General features: G+C 39.8%; 1 protein-coding gene across 1 annotated transcript; it reads left to right on the forward strand.

Annotated features, from left to right (window-relative positions):
• Positions 1-18,150, forward strand: LOC140994924 (protein mono-ADP-ribosyltransferase PARP6). Its single transcript, XM_073464769.1, has 22 exons — positions 1-88; positions 604-681; positions 3,502-3,596; positions 3,881-3,941; positions 4,147-4,237; positions 4,407-4,473; positions 4,671-4,820; positions 6,566-6,716; positions 7,118-7,171; positions 7,559-7,654; positions 7,855-7,947; positions 8,160-8,285; positions 8,568-8,633; positions 9,043-9,110; positions 10,630-10,678; positions 10,821-10,933; positions 12,264-12,336; positions 14,709-14,778; positions 15,603-15,682; positions 16,005-16,068; positions 17,264-17,348; positions 18,005-18,150. Exons 1-22 carry the CDS (start codon positions 86-88, stop codon positions 18,105-18,107), a joined length of 1,836 nt encoding a protein of 611 aa, XP_073320870.1. The 5' UTR covers positions 1-85; the 3' UTR covers positions 18,108-18,150.
• Positions 18,151-18,379: the final 229 nt, after the last annotated feature.

Genomic DNA, 18,379 nt, shown 5'->3' on the forward strand with positions numbered 1-18,379 from the left:
CCTTCCGACTGGAAATAGGCTGCAATGGTTGGCAGTATTCAAAGGCCTAAACCTGTCTGAGTGAGCTCTATGAACAGCAGACCCAATGGTAAGACAGCGGCGATCCTATTGCTGTAAGCCCTGAATACGATAAGGCTTCGTCAGTCATCTTTTGTTTTTTTTAAGATGTAGAAAATGGTGAATTTAATAAATTAGGAGTGTAGACTTTACATAGAAACTTAAATGTTGTACTGGCTTAATTTAAGTTAGATACTGTACTGTTTATGCAACAGGATCTCCAGGCTTCAGGCTTTGCTCAAAATGACAAGAGCTGACATGGCTATTTTTGTAAAAAAGATATTTTTATTAGCACATCCCTTTTAATTGTCAGTTCTTCTGACGGGTTCAATTCAGACAATATCCTGTCTCTTGGAAATAAATAGAGCCTTTTCGGCTCTCTCTCTCTTTGAGATGCTATATAAAGCAGTGTTTTTGAAGCCCCTTGAACGAGAGGCTAAATAGGGAGATGTGAGAAAGGATGCCGAGATGAAAGGATGATAGAAAGAGGTTGCATTTTCTTTCCACTCCACTATAATGGCCTTTTCACAATGTGTGGGCCCACAGGACATCAAAGGCCAGTGTTGGACAGATGAGGAGTCGGACGGGGAGAACGAGTCGGAACAGTTCCTGTATGGCATTCAGGTAGAGCAGACTCTGTTACTCTTTCTACAGTCAATCTATACGTTTAATGTGGTAGTGCATGATACTGAAATGTTGTTTTTAAGTGCTGATGCTAGCTAGTATCATTATCATCTTTTAAATTTCAGAACAACACCACACCATAATTAAAAAAACATAATAACCTAGGGACTCGATATGAATATTTTATTCCCTAACAAACAATAAAAGAGCTTCTGAAAGGATGTGTTTTGCTGACTTGCACATCCTACTGCTAAAATTTGTTGGCAGCAAAAGAAGCACATAAGATTTTGAACATTTACTCATGAATAACCACTTCAATGAAAACAAGCAGTTTTTTAAGATTGCTTGTCAAGGGGAATTTCTTTTTACCTAATTGTGGTGCCAGACAATAAATCAGAGGTCGCCAAAATCTTTGGAATCATTCTATTGGGGATTATGAATATTTAGAGCAAATGTCATGGCAATGTGGTGAATAATTGTTGAGATTTTTCTCTGGTAGGGCAGAACAGATGGACCAGCTCACTGACATTTACATCCTAATGTCTCGCTGCTAGCAGGGCATACTTAAATCCATCTGAAGCAGGATATTCTATTAAAATGTGAAGGGTTTGGTCTCAAATGTGAATTTTTTCGCAAAGTACAAAACAGGTTTAGTACTTTCACCCTTTGCAATCATTTGTAACAAAGCCTCCCAAGCAACACTGCCAAATCCATTTCTGTGGCTGCCATTTCATGTCCAATGCTTCAATTCCATAGAAGATCTTAATCTGTTACTCATCCTTTTTTACTGTTATCTCCCAAGTCTTGTGATTGAAATGTAAATCCAGTCTGGGGACTTAAAGCTCATTTCTATGCAGTCAGAGAACATGAAAGCAGCATATTGAAGATAAGGATGAAAGCATTAGCTCTGTTCTACTCACTCAGAGCTGAGGAGATGAGAGTCTGACTTCAAGTCTAGACACCAGGAAAATGTAAAACAAACTTAAGTCAACTGTTATTATTAATACTTAAAAAAAGCTATGTACGGAGGATAACAGATCTGGTGAGGTAACCCCAGGACATATGATATGAGAGGGTGTAAAACCATTACTGAAAAAAAAAATATATATATATAATACAACAATGAAAAACAATGAAAATTCCCTCCTGCTGTTTGAGATCTTGCTAATGCTAACTCACCTCATTCAAAGAGATTGTCATTGCTCACATTTTTTCTTCCTGAACAAAATTCTTCCATCAAACATCATATTCTGTAACTGCAAATATAAAATGATGATATAACTTGATGTTGGATCAGAGCTAGGAAAGACCTGGACTTTCTAAAGGACAGTTCTGACATTTTTCAACTGGGATGTTATTTCGTGATGTGATGATCTGGTCTGTTCTGGAGTGTGTGTTGAAGAGGTGAAAGATGAAACTGCTCAGGTGATTTGAAACAAAAAAAATGGAAATTGTATTTATATAGTGAGTCAGCTGTAACACCATGAGACTATGTGTTGGGATTGAGTGTGTTGAAAACCAGTAACAGTAATAGATAGACAAATAGCTAAACTTAATTGGTGAATGATGGAAATAGCTTTAAAATTAATAGTTATTCAGTGTGCTGCATAAAGAGTTGTAAAGGTTAGGCAAATGTAATGGATAAATGTCTGAAATAAGCAGCTGAACGTAATAGTTAACTGGTTCAAATAGTCAGCTAGCTCAAGCTAGCTTGTTAGCTAAAATAATGGATGGTTAAAATAGCCAAAAAGAATAGAAAAATGCTTGAATAGTTAATAATCGGTAACACAGGTTGAAATTGTTAGCTAACAGTCATAGACAAATGGTGGAAATTGATAGCTTATGTGTTAGCTGAACACATGAATGGTTGATAAGGCTAAAAGTAATAGATACATTAGTACAGTTGAAATACAGTTGTAATACAGAGCTAAAAATGATGGATACATAGATGAAGTAGTAAGCATATGGTGATGGATAAATGTTTGAAATAAGGAGCTAAAAGTAATAGTTAACTGGTTCAAAAAAAAAAATTAGCTAAAAGTAATGGATGGTGAAAATAGCTACAATATAGATAGATGCTTGACTATTTAATAATAGTAAACACAGGTTTAAAATTGTTAGCTAACAGTCATAAATAAATAGTGGAAGTTGATAGCTTAAAGTAATAAATAAACAATTAAAATAGTTAGCTAAAAACATGAATGGTTGATAAAGCTAACAGTAATAGATAAACAGTTGAAATGGTTAGCCAAATTGAATGGATATGTTTTTGTAATAGAGAGATACAATTAATGGATAAATACTTTAAATACAGGTGTGAGCTTATGGAAATTGATAAATGTTTGAAATGGGTAGCTATGGATAGGTAAATTACCTAAAAAGAATAGATAGATGCTTGAATAGTTAAATATAGTTAACACAGGTTGAAAACGTTAGCTGACAGTCATAGATAAATGGTGGAGATAGCTAAAAGTAATAAACAATTAAAATAGTTAGCTAAAAGTAATGGATACATAGCACTACGAATGCAAACTTGACCAACCAACCTAGAAACTTAGTTACATTGTGTGCATTATTTAAAAAAAACATCATTTTTTAACATTATAAACATTATTGTGTCAGAATCCACTTTAAGTAATGAGCTGTGTTGAATAATATCTGCTACCAAATACTTTTTATAAATCAGATTAACATGCTGAGTGGTGTTGAGGTATCTTGAATTCATTTGACAAAGCTGTGTGTTTAGGTCAGATAAAAAACAGAGCCACTGCTCCGTAACCTTTCATGTGCTGTAACTGTGAACAGTGCTGCTTGTTACAGGGGAGCTGTGCAGCCGACCTGTACCGCCATCCTCAACTGGACGCAGATATTGAGGCAGTAAAAGACATCTACACCGACAGCGCTGTCTCTGTTAGGTACAGTACTGACACACACACACACTCACACTCACACACACAAGTGTTTAACAGTTTGTTTTGATCAATTTTGTGTGCTATACTTCTTCATTTACCGCACACCATACAGAGGCATGACTCAGATATATTGTGTGCTAATTTCAGCTGGGCGGTGTCTGGCAAATTAGGAAAAAAATAACCCTTATTTTTCTCCCTCAAGGGATAATCAGTTGAAAGGGTTGGAGTGTATTGCATCCCATTAATTATGATAAACTAACTTTATCTGTTGTTGTGTCTCTAAACAGGGAGTATGGAACAATTGATGACGTGGACATCGATCTTCATATTAACATCGGTTTCTTAGATGTGAGTCAGCAGTCCTCTCTCCATGCACACGCCTCCCCCGTATTTGCCTATTACTATTCGAACGTTGACATTTTGCAAAGTAACACATCATTTATAATGCATCGTGCGCTCATAACTTATTTATGTAATGAGAAATGGCCCTAATTAGGATGCTAACTCTGTATATTTGTGTGTATGTGTGTATGTGTGTGTGTGTCTGACTCAGGAGGAGGTTGCGACAGCTTGGAAAGTTATCAGAACAGAGCCCATTATTCTGAGACTGCGCTTTTCTCTTTCTCAGTACCTCGATGGACCTGGTGAGTAAAGATGTCAGTGTGGATGTTGGTTTTCTGGGAGGGACTTTAGGTATTTGTGCCACTCACTGAGCGTAGGAGGTGAGTACAATATGTGCAATACAAGAGGGAGAGTGAAAGCAAGCGCGTGTGTGTGTGTGTCTGTGTAATAATGTTAGTCATCTTTCCTCAGAGCCGTCAGTGGAAGTGTTCCAGCCCTCCAATAAAGAAGGCTTCAGCCTGGGCCTGCAGCTCAAAAAGTAAGTCATGTCACCTCTAATGTTTCATAGGGAAATTGTGTATAGTAGATTTCATCGTTTGACCTCATTTTTCCCAGAAATACAAATCACAGATTACTCACTTTGGTCTAGATAGATGCATAATAGTAATCTTCACTCAAACAAAATAATAATGCACAACAACGTGTTCACTGGCGCTCCTCTCTGCTTTCCTACAGGATCCTGAGCACGTTCACCTCGCAGCAGTGGAAGCACCTCAGTAATGAGTTCCTCAAGGCGCAGCAGGAGAAGCGGCACAGCTGGTTCAAAGCCGGAGGAACCATCAAGAAGTTCCGCGCCGGGCTCAGCATCTTCTCCCCCATACCCAAGTAGGTCTCTCTCTTTCTCTCTCTCTCTCTCTCTCTAATGTTGTGTATCCTTTTCAAGGCATGGGCACAACCATGCTTTTGTTTTATACACAGCATGCGGCACATTTTGGGGTAGTAACCGACACTCCAGTCTGGAGTAAATGTACGCTGTAAATCATCACTTGTAACATTTTCACATAAACAAATGTGCATCCTATGTTGTATATTGACAGGATGCAGTTGTAGGGATGGAAGATATTGACATTTTTGATGATCTGATAACTGATACGCTACTTTGGTCACTAGATGCAGATGTTTAGGTCCACCTGTGTGGTTCACCTGTGACTATGACTGTGACGCTTGGCTTGATAATTAGGTCGTAAAAAACACAGTTTTATTAGTTGTTGTTCTGATTCATTTGTAAACACTTCACTAGTGTCTGCAATCACTCAAGGAGGAGAGCACTGATTAATTTCACTTAAGTGTAGAAAAACAATTGTAACAGTTGTGACCATTTAAGTGTTATGTTGGCATAATGTTTAGTTATGTTTTGCATTTCTCCACAGGAGGTAGATTTGAAAGTGTTCCTGTAACTCAATGTAATGTTGTCACAAGCGTTGTAAGGAAATAACTTGAGCTGCTTTTTAAACGTTCCAAAGTTAAAAGCTGCAACCTTAAAAGGACTTTTGTCTTCAGCCTGAAACAATCAACAAATCCCTGATCAGAGGCCCTCAGTGCCCTGCTGGTATTATATGGCAGCAGTAAGCTCTTCGATGTGGACAGGTGCCTGAGCATGCAAGGCTCTGAACGTTATTACAAGAATCTCGAACGGGATGTTGAGTTTTGGTGGGAAGCCGGTCTAAAGACACCACAATTGGTGTGATATGATACATTTTAGAGGAGTTGGTCAGAAGCTTGGCAGCAACATTTTGAGACACTTGTAAGTGGTTTATGGGCAGGTGAAAAGGGAGTTGCAGTAATTAAGATAGGAGGAAATAAATGCATGTGTAATCACTCCATCTCAGCTATGGACTATGTTTTTCAGTTGGTAGAAACAGGAGCGAACAAATCAGTACAGAATCAGGGTAAAAAATGCAATCCATCTGGTCAACTGACTGCAAGCTGTAAGGATAGAAATACTTTGTGAAGGTTGTATCTGTGAGAGATGAACTGTAGCAAGACAAGCGAGGGAGAGGAAGCTCTGACACAGCAGACTGCAGATTGACTTAAACTCAAAATTTGACACACTCAACCAATTTCCCCAGGGGGGAAGTACTCTTCACGGACTCTGTCTTTCTCTGGGATTCTTTGACAGTTATGGGTGCATGGGGATTGAATCCCGGCCCACTCAATGGAGGTCAGCTTCACTAACTACTAGGCTGTCTTGACAACCTCACAACTTGACAGGAGTCTCATGTCAAGAGTGTACATGGATAGTGTACTGAGGGTCACGGTGGAAGTGAACACTGGTTCTTGTATATTAGCAGTGAGTGACATGAGCTGCTGCCCAAACAGATTCCAGTTATCTGAGATAAAATAGGTGTAGTGTGAGTGCTAGAATACACACAGCTGAGCTATGTTGCCAATACAATTGTATTTCTAGAAACAATAAGATAATAAGCTGCATTTCTGTTTTTTTTGCCTTTGAAGCCAGACCCTCCACTGTGTCATTTTTACGAAAACACTGTAAGCACCTTCTCATCATAGAAAAATAACGGCTGGTGAAGTAATGCACATGAATTGTGTCCCGCTTTTTTTCTCTCTAGGTCTCCAAGTTTTCCTCTGATCCAAGACACGGTTTTAAAAGGGAAGCTGAGCGTCCCTGAGCTGAGAGTGACCCGCCTGATGAATCGCTCTATCTCATGTACCATGAAGAACCCTAAAGGGGAGCTCTTCAGCTATCCACCAAACAGCCAGGTGAGTGCCAGTCTAGACAATTCAGCACCCATACATGTCTCAGATTTGGAGTCAGATACCATTTCTGATTTTTATACTCCTCACACACACTTGAAACAATGCTGATATAGAAGCTCATGATGAGTACTTCAAAATCATCCACAATTCTGCAAAATCTTGATGATAAATGCTGCTGTATCATTCTTTTCTGTTTTAATCCACTGTGACCCTCTTCTCAGTCACCCGCCACCTGCACTGTTCCCACCTGAGCCTTTCCTTACCCCTACCGTAACATGGCTGCTGCGCCGTTTCCCATAATGCTTTGTCTTCACTTGACCCATCAGACTGTGGCTGTCCCGGCGGCCAGGGCCCCAGCGCAGATTACCACGAGGCAGCTGATTGAATTGTTTTTCTCATCCCAGGCGGGCGGCCACTGCAAGAACATCCCTACCTTGGAGTACGGCTTCTTAGTGCAGGTTAGACCCTCCAGGAGAATGAAAGAAAGAGTCCACTTACACAGCCTGTCTTTTCAGAGTCATTTCTGCAGTCCAAAACATGACGAACAATTGTGGTTACTGTATGTGTGTGAGCAACAATAAAAGCCAACCTTACAATCTGTTGGCTGTATTGTATTAGCTGTTTATACGCGGGGGATTGTGCATCTGCTGGTAGCCGGCAGGGACAAAGGGTTGGGCCCACAGTGCATTGTTGTGCCAGCACCTCGTAAACAAGTTAAGACAGCCATAATTGCAGTACACATTTGTAATTTTGTCACAATTCTGCTGCCAAACTAGTTCCTTTATATGGTAGTGCTGCAGGTGGGAGTGATAACAGGGGACACCACTGTGCTTTTCTCTTCACAGATAATGAAGTACTCAGAGCAGAGGATCCCCACGCTCAACGAGTACTGCGTGGTGTGTGACGAGCAGCACGTCTTTCAGAATGGATCCATGCTGAAGGTATCAGAGAGGAGGAGGAGAAACAAACAGTATAGATTAACTAAAAAGAAATCAAGATCGTGAACAGCATGTACATGAAGTTTTCTTTCTGTAATTTCATAAGTTATATGATCTGTAAATTAATTTTCCGCCATTGTGAGAAGTTTCCAAGAATGTGTACTTTTTTTTTGACACATTTATGTTCTTGTATGTTTATAAAGCCGGCTGTGTGCACCAGGGAGCTGTGTGTGTTCTCCTTCTACACTCTGGGTGTGATGTCCGGAGCTGCTGAGGAAGTGGCGACCGGAGCAGAGGTGACAACAGATATATTGGGTTATTTGTATCTTTTGCTCCTGCAGTGATTCATTGTCGTTTCTCAAAGATTCCCTTTGGTTTTAGATTGAAAAGTAACACAAAACACAAACGCGTCAAGCAGTGACACGTTAGACTGTAGCGGAAGCTGTGATGATGTTCACTTCTGATTAGTTTATACTGAAACTGAGACATAAAATCCCTTTCTCCCCAGGTGGTGGACCTGCTGGTGGCTATGTGTCGAGCTGCTCTCGAGTCTCCCCGTAAGAGCATCATCTTTGAGCCCTACCCATCAGTCGTCGACCCCAATGACCCCAAGACGCTTGCCTTCAACCCAAAGGTCTGCACCCTCACTGCTGAAATTGTGATTACTGATTAAATCAATGGATAATCATTCCAAGATGACACATACATTTGTAAATACACTCTGTTAAAACCACTGCTGCTGTCAGAACAAATCTGGAAAATATAATTGTACTTAATCACAAACTAAACTAAACTAAAAACATTTTCATAACATGGATATTACAAGCTTTTATCTCTACAAGTGATTTTAGACGTCTGTATGTTGTTCCCACTCTCATTGCATACAATGGATGTTTGGCTCAACCGATGAACACAGAAGAAGAATTATGAGAGACTGCAGAAAGCGTTGGACAGCGTCATGTCCATTCGGGAAATGACCCAGGTACAAGAAGGAGATGGGAGGGAGAGAAGGAAGTTTTTTTTTAGTCCATGTGACATCATCACTCTATGTTTCGGTGTGACTGTATTTAGTTTAATATAGCTTAGTTTAGTATTTACTTTGGACTGTGGTGTTCAAGCTGCATGGGTGGGGTCTTTGTTTTATCAGTGTCAGTTGCAGATTAGTTTATCGTCTCTGTACTTCCACACTCTTCTTTCCATTGTTGCGTACCCACTGTGGCTTGCCTGCATTTGTACTTTGTACTTTGTACTTGTATTAAAGCAATCATGAGTCTGTTTTTAAACACTTGCTCATTTGACTCTGTGAAAAAAAAAAAAAAAAAAGAAATCTGTGGAAAACCAGAAATGAACTGCAAACAACACATGCTTGTGTTTTTATTTTTTTCTCCCAGGGCTCATATCTAGAGATCAAGAAACAGATGGACAAACTTGACCCTCTGGCCCACCCTCTGCTACAGTGGTGAGTAGACAGGAGCGGCTCGAAACATGGGCTTACTCTGCTTTGAATGTTAACAGGATTTAATTTGATTCCAGAATCTAAAACACAGCACTGCTCATTTGCAGAGAGTATATAAATGATCGTGGACAACATAACAATGTTTATGTGTTTTTTCATTGAAGACATTAAAAAAATGTAATGTTGGCCCAATTTCATTTAGCTGCATTGCCACACATTGTCATGGCTCACTGGGACACTTGAATTAAGCGGAGCCTTCGTTACATAGTACTACTGTATATGTGAAAAAGTAATATATTTGTGTGGCTCCAGAGGAAGCTGCATGTAATCTGATAAAATTACCTCCAGTGATGTCACTCAGTGGTTAAGTTGCATTGTGGTTAATGTAGGTGCCAGGTTTTGAAACCCAGTCCACTTGTTTAGCATTGCACTCCAATAACACTGTTAGTTTCCATTACTATCCATCCAAACTATCCATTATGGACAGTTTAAAAACAAATCATCAAAATCGATTCAGCAGAACCAGAGACATCACCTTCGGAAGTTAGCATCGCCCTGATTTCCTCGATTAAAAGCCAATGGGATTTTGGAATTGGATTTTGGATTATTGCCGAAAATAAGCTCTGTGGCAAACACAAGCTTATGATACTTACACGTTTTGTTCAGCAACATAATCTTCACAGATGAACACCACTTTTGTGATTTTTGAAATGTAAATTAAAACTCTACAAGTAAAAAGCTAATGTTAGGCTATAAACAGACTACATTGCGGTCATATTATATAAATGTCACCGCCACTAAGCGTCTTACTACAAATTACTGCACACGTTTTCTTTAAATAGATCAATCTACAAGTTGTAGAGTTAGAGTAAGAATAGTTTGTAGCTAAAGTCCTGTAAAGACGGAGTAGTGAATAGATGAGGCATGACGACATTTAATATCCGTAACAACTTCTGTAGTCTCATTTAGCCACTTGCTGGCAACTGCATTTTTTAAGACACATAAGCATTTTTTAATTAAATTGTGGGACATTTATTGCCGCAAAACAAAACATGCAAATATCTTAAGCCTGTGGTAACCGCAGACCTTATGTCAGGCATTGAACAGAAAACTCATTCAAAAAAGCCATTGACTTTGAGACGAGGGAACCGAAATGCACAAATGCTACCTGATTTCCGGGTTTTAGGACCAATTACTACAGCACTCTGTTCCATGCATCCATCTTCCTTTTCAAAACCTGGTGCCTTCATTACCCATAATGTCACTGAGTGACATCACTGGAGGCATTTTACCAGATTACATACAGCTTTCTCTGGAGCTACAAAGGGCTTTATACTACTTTTTTTCTCATCAGAAGCTCCCCAAAACCTGTAAAAAACTGTGTAAAATTGGTGGAGTTTAATGTCTGCTGTGAAAAAGGCCCATTGTGGTTCAAGCAAAGTGGCAGCAAAATGGCTGGCGCTCTAAATTCTGTGTCACATTATGTTATTTATCTTTTGATCCTCTCTCTGTCTTTCTGCAGGATTATTTCCAGTAACAGGTCCCATATCGTCAAGCTGCCTCTGAGTAGGGTAGGGAACCAGAATGTCATCCCCTCAAGTGTCCTCAAATGAGTTTTTAATGCTACATGATGTAATTTGAAGGTTCATACTCATTGTCTGTCTGTTTGTCTCTCTCTTGCTCTCACTCGTCTCTTATGTCTCATTTTGGTAGCAACTGAAATTCATGCACACCTCCCACCAGTTCCTGCTGCTCAGCAGCCCCCCGGCCAAGGAGGCTCGTTTTCGCACTGCCAAGAAGCTGTACGGCAGCACCTTCGCCTTCCAGTGAGTCTACCCGTTTCCTCTCATTAGCTGACGCAGCAGTCATACAATCAAAACGCTTATGTTTTTATTGAGTGGCTACTTTGAGGCTTAAAACCATTCAGACTGTTATAAAATATCAGAAAATAATTTGAGGTTATTTTATTGCTGAGCTTGTGGCTGTTGGGCACATATAACGTGAGAAATCACTTACTGTAAATAATTGATCTCAAATCAAGCATAGTGACTAAAATGCATACATAATTTAGCATTACAGCAATACACTCATGTCAAACATGAACACGTCCCAGTGTAACACCTGCTCATTATGTTGCGGATGGAGGAACCACTCTAGCAGATTTTTATGGAACCATAACAAACAACAGCACAGAGCAGTGGCCATTCTCTTGGACGGAGAAACCACCTCGCGAAGCCAGCTCATGGAGCCAGCACTATCTGTGAGATGGAGATTTGTACTGTAGCAGATGGGGCTTTGCTGAATATTTTAGATACACACGGCCCATCTGGGCACTCGCAGGGTACAACTAACTCGTGAGCAGTGCTAACAGTCTCTCTTTGTGCTGGTTAATGCTGAAAATTTAATAATTCTCAGTAGTTAATGCCAAATTTAAATGTCAGCTTGGCTGCCATCATTTTATGTTGATATAAATAGAATCACAGGAACTATAAATACATGTTCAAAGTCAGTTTAATGACAATCTGTGAGATTTTGAAGGGAATCCATAAACGGCTGCTTTGTGAAATTACAAACTTTTTCCCTGTTCATTTATTAGACTGTGGGAACAAGAACTTCATACTGCTTCAGAACTAGTTAAATATAACAGCATTCATGACACTGTATTTTATTTTAAGACAGTCCAGATACTGGAGATGGATTCAACAGACGACGACTGTCAGCTTTCATCTTCATCTTTAAATACTTTTTTTTTTTTTTTTGAAAATGATTTAAATTTAGATGACTTTGATGATGTAATAGAATGTCCCAAAATATCCTCGAACAAATTTTATAAATAGATGACCACAGTACCTCTGTGGTTGTTGGCAGAAGAAAACTCTGGTTCTTCTCGGTTTTCCAAAATACTTTTTTAATAGTAAAAAGTAAAAAGACTAATATAACAAATTATAGACTATCTGCAGTCAGTAAATAATATAATAATAAATGAACTAATAGTGACTGTCCACTGACCAAATGTTATCACAACATTCTTGAACAGTATGGATCTGGCCACTACAGGTCAATGGTTGCACACTGAGATCCACGCCATTTATATTCACACAGCACTTTGTTATATCTCTTCTTTCCCATCTCTCCCTCTCTCTACACTTGCTCTAGTGGTTCCCATATAGAGAACTGGCACTCTGTTCTGAGAAATGGACTAGTCAATGCCTCTTATACCAAACTGCAGGTACGTAACCCTGGCAGTTGGCTGGAATTTACGATGCATCTCCTCTCGGACAGTGAACCTGCTCTCGGACAGAGCAGGCTCGCTGTCCGGCTGATTCATTTTTGCAGTTAATGGATGCCAGCTTCCCTTTCGTCAGCTTTGCAATTGGCATTTTAGCGAGCGGGGCACACTGGGAGATTTTCCTGGCCGATGTCGGCCACCTATTTCCCTCCTTCGCCGGCAGCAGCGGACAGCACGTCCCTTCCTGTTGCAGGACAAAGGGAGGGGGCTGTGGTGTCGGCTGTGATGTCAGGAGGCTGCCTGTGTGCCCTGTTGGGGTTAACCACCTAGAGCACTGAGTAGGTTAGGTCTGAAGCTGAAGGATGCAAAGGACAAGCTCCATGATAGTGAGTATAGACTTCCTGTGGGTGATAAAGGATTGATCCACAAAAGGTCAGTAACTGGCACCACTCATTATCTTTTCAGACCTGGGTCAAATAGTAGCGTCAGTCATTCAAAGTTAATTTAAACCTTAAAGATACCGTATGGGTACATTAGACCAAATCGGGACCATAAAGATCATTTCAAGGCCGAAGCAGAAACATTTCTTTCAAATGTATTCCTGTTCGACTCAGGTCTGCATCCATCTGCATCTTTATATTTTTCTGCCAGTGTTTGTGTTGCACTTTGTGACCCAGGCCTGCAAAAAGATAAATAAATAATCAAACCAGAGAAGAAAAAGTGAGCACTAGAGAGCGCCAGATTGTCTCTTTTGCACAACGCAGCTGATAATGACTGCTGGGAGATACACCGCCGTGTCATGAAATGGATTAAACACATTTAAATGTGAAATCTCAAGGATCTTTGAGACTTTGACGCCGGCAGTGATTGCTCTATCATGCTGATGTGTTTCATTTACGCCCCCCTTTGTTCTCCAACTTTTGAACTCTCCATCTTTGATCTCGCCTCAGTGCTCATCTCTCTCTCCCTCTCCTCTCCTTTTCACCTTGAGCATTGACACCACCCCCATCCTCTGTCATTGTGTTTCACAGGAGGAGGACTGAGTCTGCCTCCAGCTCCAGCCATCACACAAATCCCCTCGTCTATTGTTGCTTTTGATTTCTTCCAGATGTGCCACGTCCTGACCTCCACCTTCCTCACATTTTGTTCCCAAATTCTCAAGTCGCTCTTTGTTCTTCCTCTCATTTCTCCTCTGGTTTCACGGTGGCGCATGAACACTTGTCCACGTCACACCTGTGGTCCTTTCGTTTTTTCTCTCATTCTGGACATTCTTGTTTGGAGGCTCATCATCATTATCAGTCATCCTCATACTTCTTCATCATCTTTACCTTCAAGTCAGCGCACATGGTCTCATTTCTCATCAGCATTGCTTGAATACCTGGACATTTTTTACATAAAATTTAAGAGCATCACACGATCTTCATTGTGAAGAGAAAACATATTGGTAGTTTAAGGTGTGACTGTGGAGACTAATGGAGTTTTTCCAGATAAATGGAATAATAAAACTATCTTTTCTTTCTTTGGCTCTTTACCATCCACCATCTTTGGATTTTAATGTGTGTGTGTGTGTGTGCTTGGTCACCAGGGTTTGCCAGGTAAACTGTCACAGAAATATATAAAACACTGACTTTTAAATAGGGCTGGGCAATATGGCCTTAAAGGTGCAATATTTAAGCATTGTGGTTGAAAATATTCAAGACTTGACTAAAATTATCAACAGCATGTGGAAGGACAACAGTTATGACGTCCATGTTTTGTGTTGCAATGTTTAGCATGCTAACCAGCTAGCCCCGGTCTGTCCAGGTCCAAAACATGCTGGTGGCTGGATAATATAGAATCTCAAAAGCACTACATAAATGCTAGGACTGGGCGACAAAATCAAGTATCATAACATTTTTGACCAAATACCTAAATATTGATAATCAGCAATGTTGAAGTAATGACTATTTGTACTCTCACAAAATATTAACCCAGTGAGATTTCTGATCAATAATCATTAGTAATGTGGATATAATGACTAAGTGGGTAAAGACATGTAGCAGGACAAGTTGAACAGTCTGGTAAGTTCAGAAAATGACACCACTTAACTGTAATGCAGCCTTTAAAACAATGTCACAATATCACAATGTAACGACATCCAAAATCAAGGACGATATAGCGTCTGATATAATGATAACAACATAATATCAATATATTGCCTAGCTCTACTTATACATGCCTTTCCATGATTTATCTACAGTACGACTGGTATGTATGCACTCTGTGTGGGAGTGCATCCGTGTGTGTGTGTGTGTGTGTGTGTGTGTGTGTGAAGTTGTCCTGTGCAACTGCTCAGTGACCCTTCCTTCCTTCCTACTCTTTTCAAACCCAAGCTGCATGGGGCAGCGTACGGAAAGGGCATCTATCTGAGCCCCATCTCCAGCATATCTTTTGGATACTCAGGTAGGAACGATTCCTCCGGCCCCCCACCCTCTCCTTTTATTTTTCCACCGTGTTGACTGCGTACGCTCTGTGTTTGTAACATGGCCTGATTATAATTGTGGAATACTTCATTTTCACTTGTGGGAGCTCTCCATGCAAACCTATCGTCCTGCTCTGTGTTGTGTGTCCATTTTTGGGGTGCTGGGCCTTGGGCCTTTTATCTGAGCTTGTGTGCCACCTACCATACCATACATTATGTTGTGGCTGTGTAAAATGGGGCTGTCAGTGGATCTGTGTGTGTTACCTTGTACTTTGTTGGCTTTTTATATTGTTTTCCTTTCTTGGGGCGGGGCTGTAGAACCATGTAAAAACACTTTACCTTGCTTGTCCTTGCATAATTCTGTTGAAACACAATTTCAGAGGTTGGCTTTTAGAGCCTGCTATGGTAGTCTGATGTTGGTGCTGGTTATGTGGACAAGAGGTCAGCCAGTTGCCAGAAGGACACACTTTGTGAGCACTACAAACAAGCCTCTAAGCAATGGCTTCTTATTAAAAACCAAGAAATAAATACTTAAGTTACTGGGACAAATTATCGAAAAAATGATAACAGCGCTACCTGCTGTATCTCCTTTTTTTCTCTCCGTACTGAATGTTGCAGTTCATGTTGAAATATTCAGCAGTAATTTGGGACAGTAACCTTCATACGAAGGTTAGCACTGTGGGTAATAATTTGTCCGTACAAGGAGCTCAAGACCACTAGAGGAAGGTTTTTCACAGCTTGAGTGACTCGAGGTAAGGTCGTTCTGACTCAGGGTTGTTTGCTCTCTGTGTGCTACTTCTTGCAGGAATGGGGAAAGGACAGCACCGCATGCCCACCAAAGATGAACTGGTGCAGCGTTACAACCGAATGAACACCATACCACAGGTGAGGGAACAGGATGTATTACAGCCTCAAATGTACTGGATTTACAACATAATAGAAATACTTTATCCTTTAAAAAAGATAGTCGGGCTCTGTGAATCCAGATTCCCATTATACACAAAGAAGAAAATGAAGGAAGGAATAGAAGTGCTGAAAGATATTGGTTTCCAGTTGAGGACAATTTTTGTAAATTGAATCGAAATGTTTCTTACAATCACTGTGTCTTGGTTCTGACGGTTTCAGTGTTTGTGATCATTAAAGTTAGATCACAGTCTTTACTGCAGCTGCTCTGTGGGACTTAACTGTTGCCTCTTTTTTTCAATAGAGCCGTCCAATACAATCAAGGTTTCTTCAGAGTCGAAATCTGAACTGCATCGCTCTGTGTGAAGGTAATAACGAGCAGAGGGTATGATACATGTTAAAGCTGAGATAATAATGGATACATTGGTCTAGTCAATAATCCTGTGTATGCTAAGAGCAACATATTGGTGGAGTTTGCGAGGCAATCTATCATAGAAAAATACAAAACAGTTGTCTGAAAGCTGAGATAATAATGGATATTAGGGCTGTCACAATATCAGATTTTCACAGCATGATTATTGTGGCGTAAAGAATTAATGATAGCGATATTACCACAATACCTACAGAAAATATATATATAAAAATAAGGCTCAGTCAAATTCATCTTTAATTTTGTTTATTATCTGTTTTTTGGCAAATGAATAACACTAAAATACAAGTCCGGTGAGGTGGAGAGAGCATCTGTGGCAATAAATGTACACAATGTTTTACAAAAAAACAATTAACAACCGTTTTATGGCAGGTGGCAGCCAGAGTTAAGGTGCATCATCGCCACCTACTGTCACAAAGCAAGAAGGGACAGAAACTGAAATGATTTAAGAGCCGATGTATATCCACACAATATTTTCACGTGTATTATTAGCACAATATCAGTATTTCATTTTTAAATATCAAGATTATCATCAGTATCGGTATATCGCAGCAGCCTGTATGGATATGTGTTTTGTGTGATACGTATTTAAAACTATTTTATGCTGTGTTTTTGTCTCTGAACAAGTTAATATTAAATTAAAATGATCAGACATAATTTATATGAGTTAATGACAGTTATTATAGAACAATTATCAGTCTCTTTCATCAAATTGGAAAAAAAAAAACAGTTCAAAAAGCAAAAATCTCAACAGGCGAAAGGTGAAAAACACCCTAAAATTAGATCATAACATTTTAAATAAAACTGGGTAATGTGAGGAGTGTATTAATACACAATAAAAACATGTATACCAGGTATAACAATTATAACAATATAATCATCACCGTAACAGGAGAAAACTATAAAAAAAACAACAAAAAAAAACAAACAGGTGAAATAAAGCACATCACTAAGGATAATAATTTAGTTTTAGCACTTAAGGTGTAGTGTATTTTAAGTTTGGTTAGTGTATAATACCAAAAACAACAGCATCAGTACTACTACAACTGAAAATAATAACAATAGAAATAGAAAGTACAATAAAAACGTATTTGATACTGTTGTTGTGTAACACGTGTCTCTCCTTTAAACAGTTATTACATCGAAGGATCTGCAGAAACACGGCAACATCTGGGTGTGTCCAGTGTCCGACCACGTCTGTACTCGCTTCTTTTTTGTGTGAGTGTCCCCAACATTCACTTTCATGACTCCCACGGACTGAAAGTATCATTACATTAGGCAGGAGCTGGTATAGCAGCCAGTAAATCTCAAGGTCATTATCACGCTTATATAATGCATTGTTAATCATTTTAAAAAATGATTGTATACGCTGCAGTTGTCCCATGTCACCCATCATCATTTAAAATTAGCAGTGAATGATTTGTGCTGATGGCTGAGCGGTGCTGGAACTGCACTCGAGTGGGTCCCTCTCAGGTCATAGCCTTTCAATATGGATGTTTAACACTGTGTTTTGTGGCTCAGCGAATAAAAGATGGCTGCTGATGTCCAAGCTTTTGGACACACTCATTCACCAGATGGCCAAGTCTATTATTATGTCCACTGCTGTCTTCTGAGTTGGAAATTTCGATTTGAGATGGCCCGCAATCAAATTTAAATCACGGCTAAATATAATCAAGTTTTGAACTTGTGCTCAGTGTGTGGTTGTATTTTTCAGTTGGAAGAATCAGTTGATATGGTTAGAATAAAAACAAGATGATTTCATGTGTCAGACCTCACAATGCCTCCTCTGAAATTCACTTGCTTCCCAGATTTTGTTGATGAAAGGATGAAAAGACACCATATCATCATGTCAACTCACTTGTCTTTGTGTGCAGGTATGAGGATGGCCAAGTAGGAGATGCCAACATCAACACCCAGGAGCCTAAGGTGCAGAAGGAGATCATGCGTGTGATTGGGACCCAGATCTACTCCAGCTAATGGAGGTTCTCCATACGTCTCTCTGGCGGAGGCACACAGGCAGGCAGACAGCGAATGTTTGGGCGAGCTGACCTCAGGCCTGATACTGAAGGCCGAGGAAGCTCTAGAGCACATTATTTCTAAAGTCGTTTTTGTTCTGGTCCTCTCATTTTCCTCTCTCTCCTTTGTTCCTCGTCGAGTGGTTTACGCGTTATATGTTCATTTGACCTTCGTTTTGGTCTTACGTGGTTCAGGTCAGTCTGCTTTTCTCAGTTCATGTCACTTTCCAACAG

The sequence above is a fragment of the Pagrus major genome, chromosome 4 (genome assembly GCF_040436345.1).
Source record: "Pagrus major chromosome 4, Pma_NU_1.0".
Taxonomy (NCBI): Eukaryota; Metazoa; Chordata; class Actinopteri; order Spariformes; family Sparidae; genus Pagrus; species Pagrus major.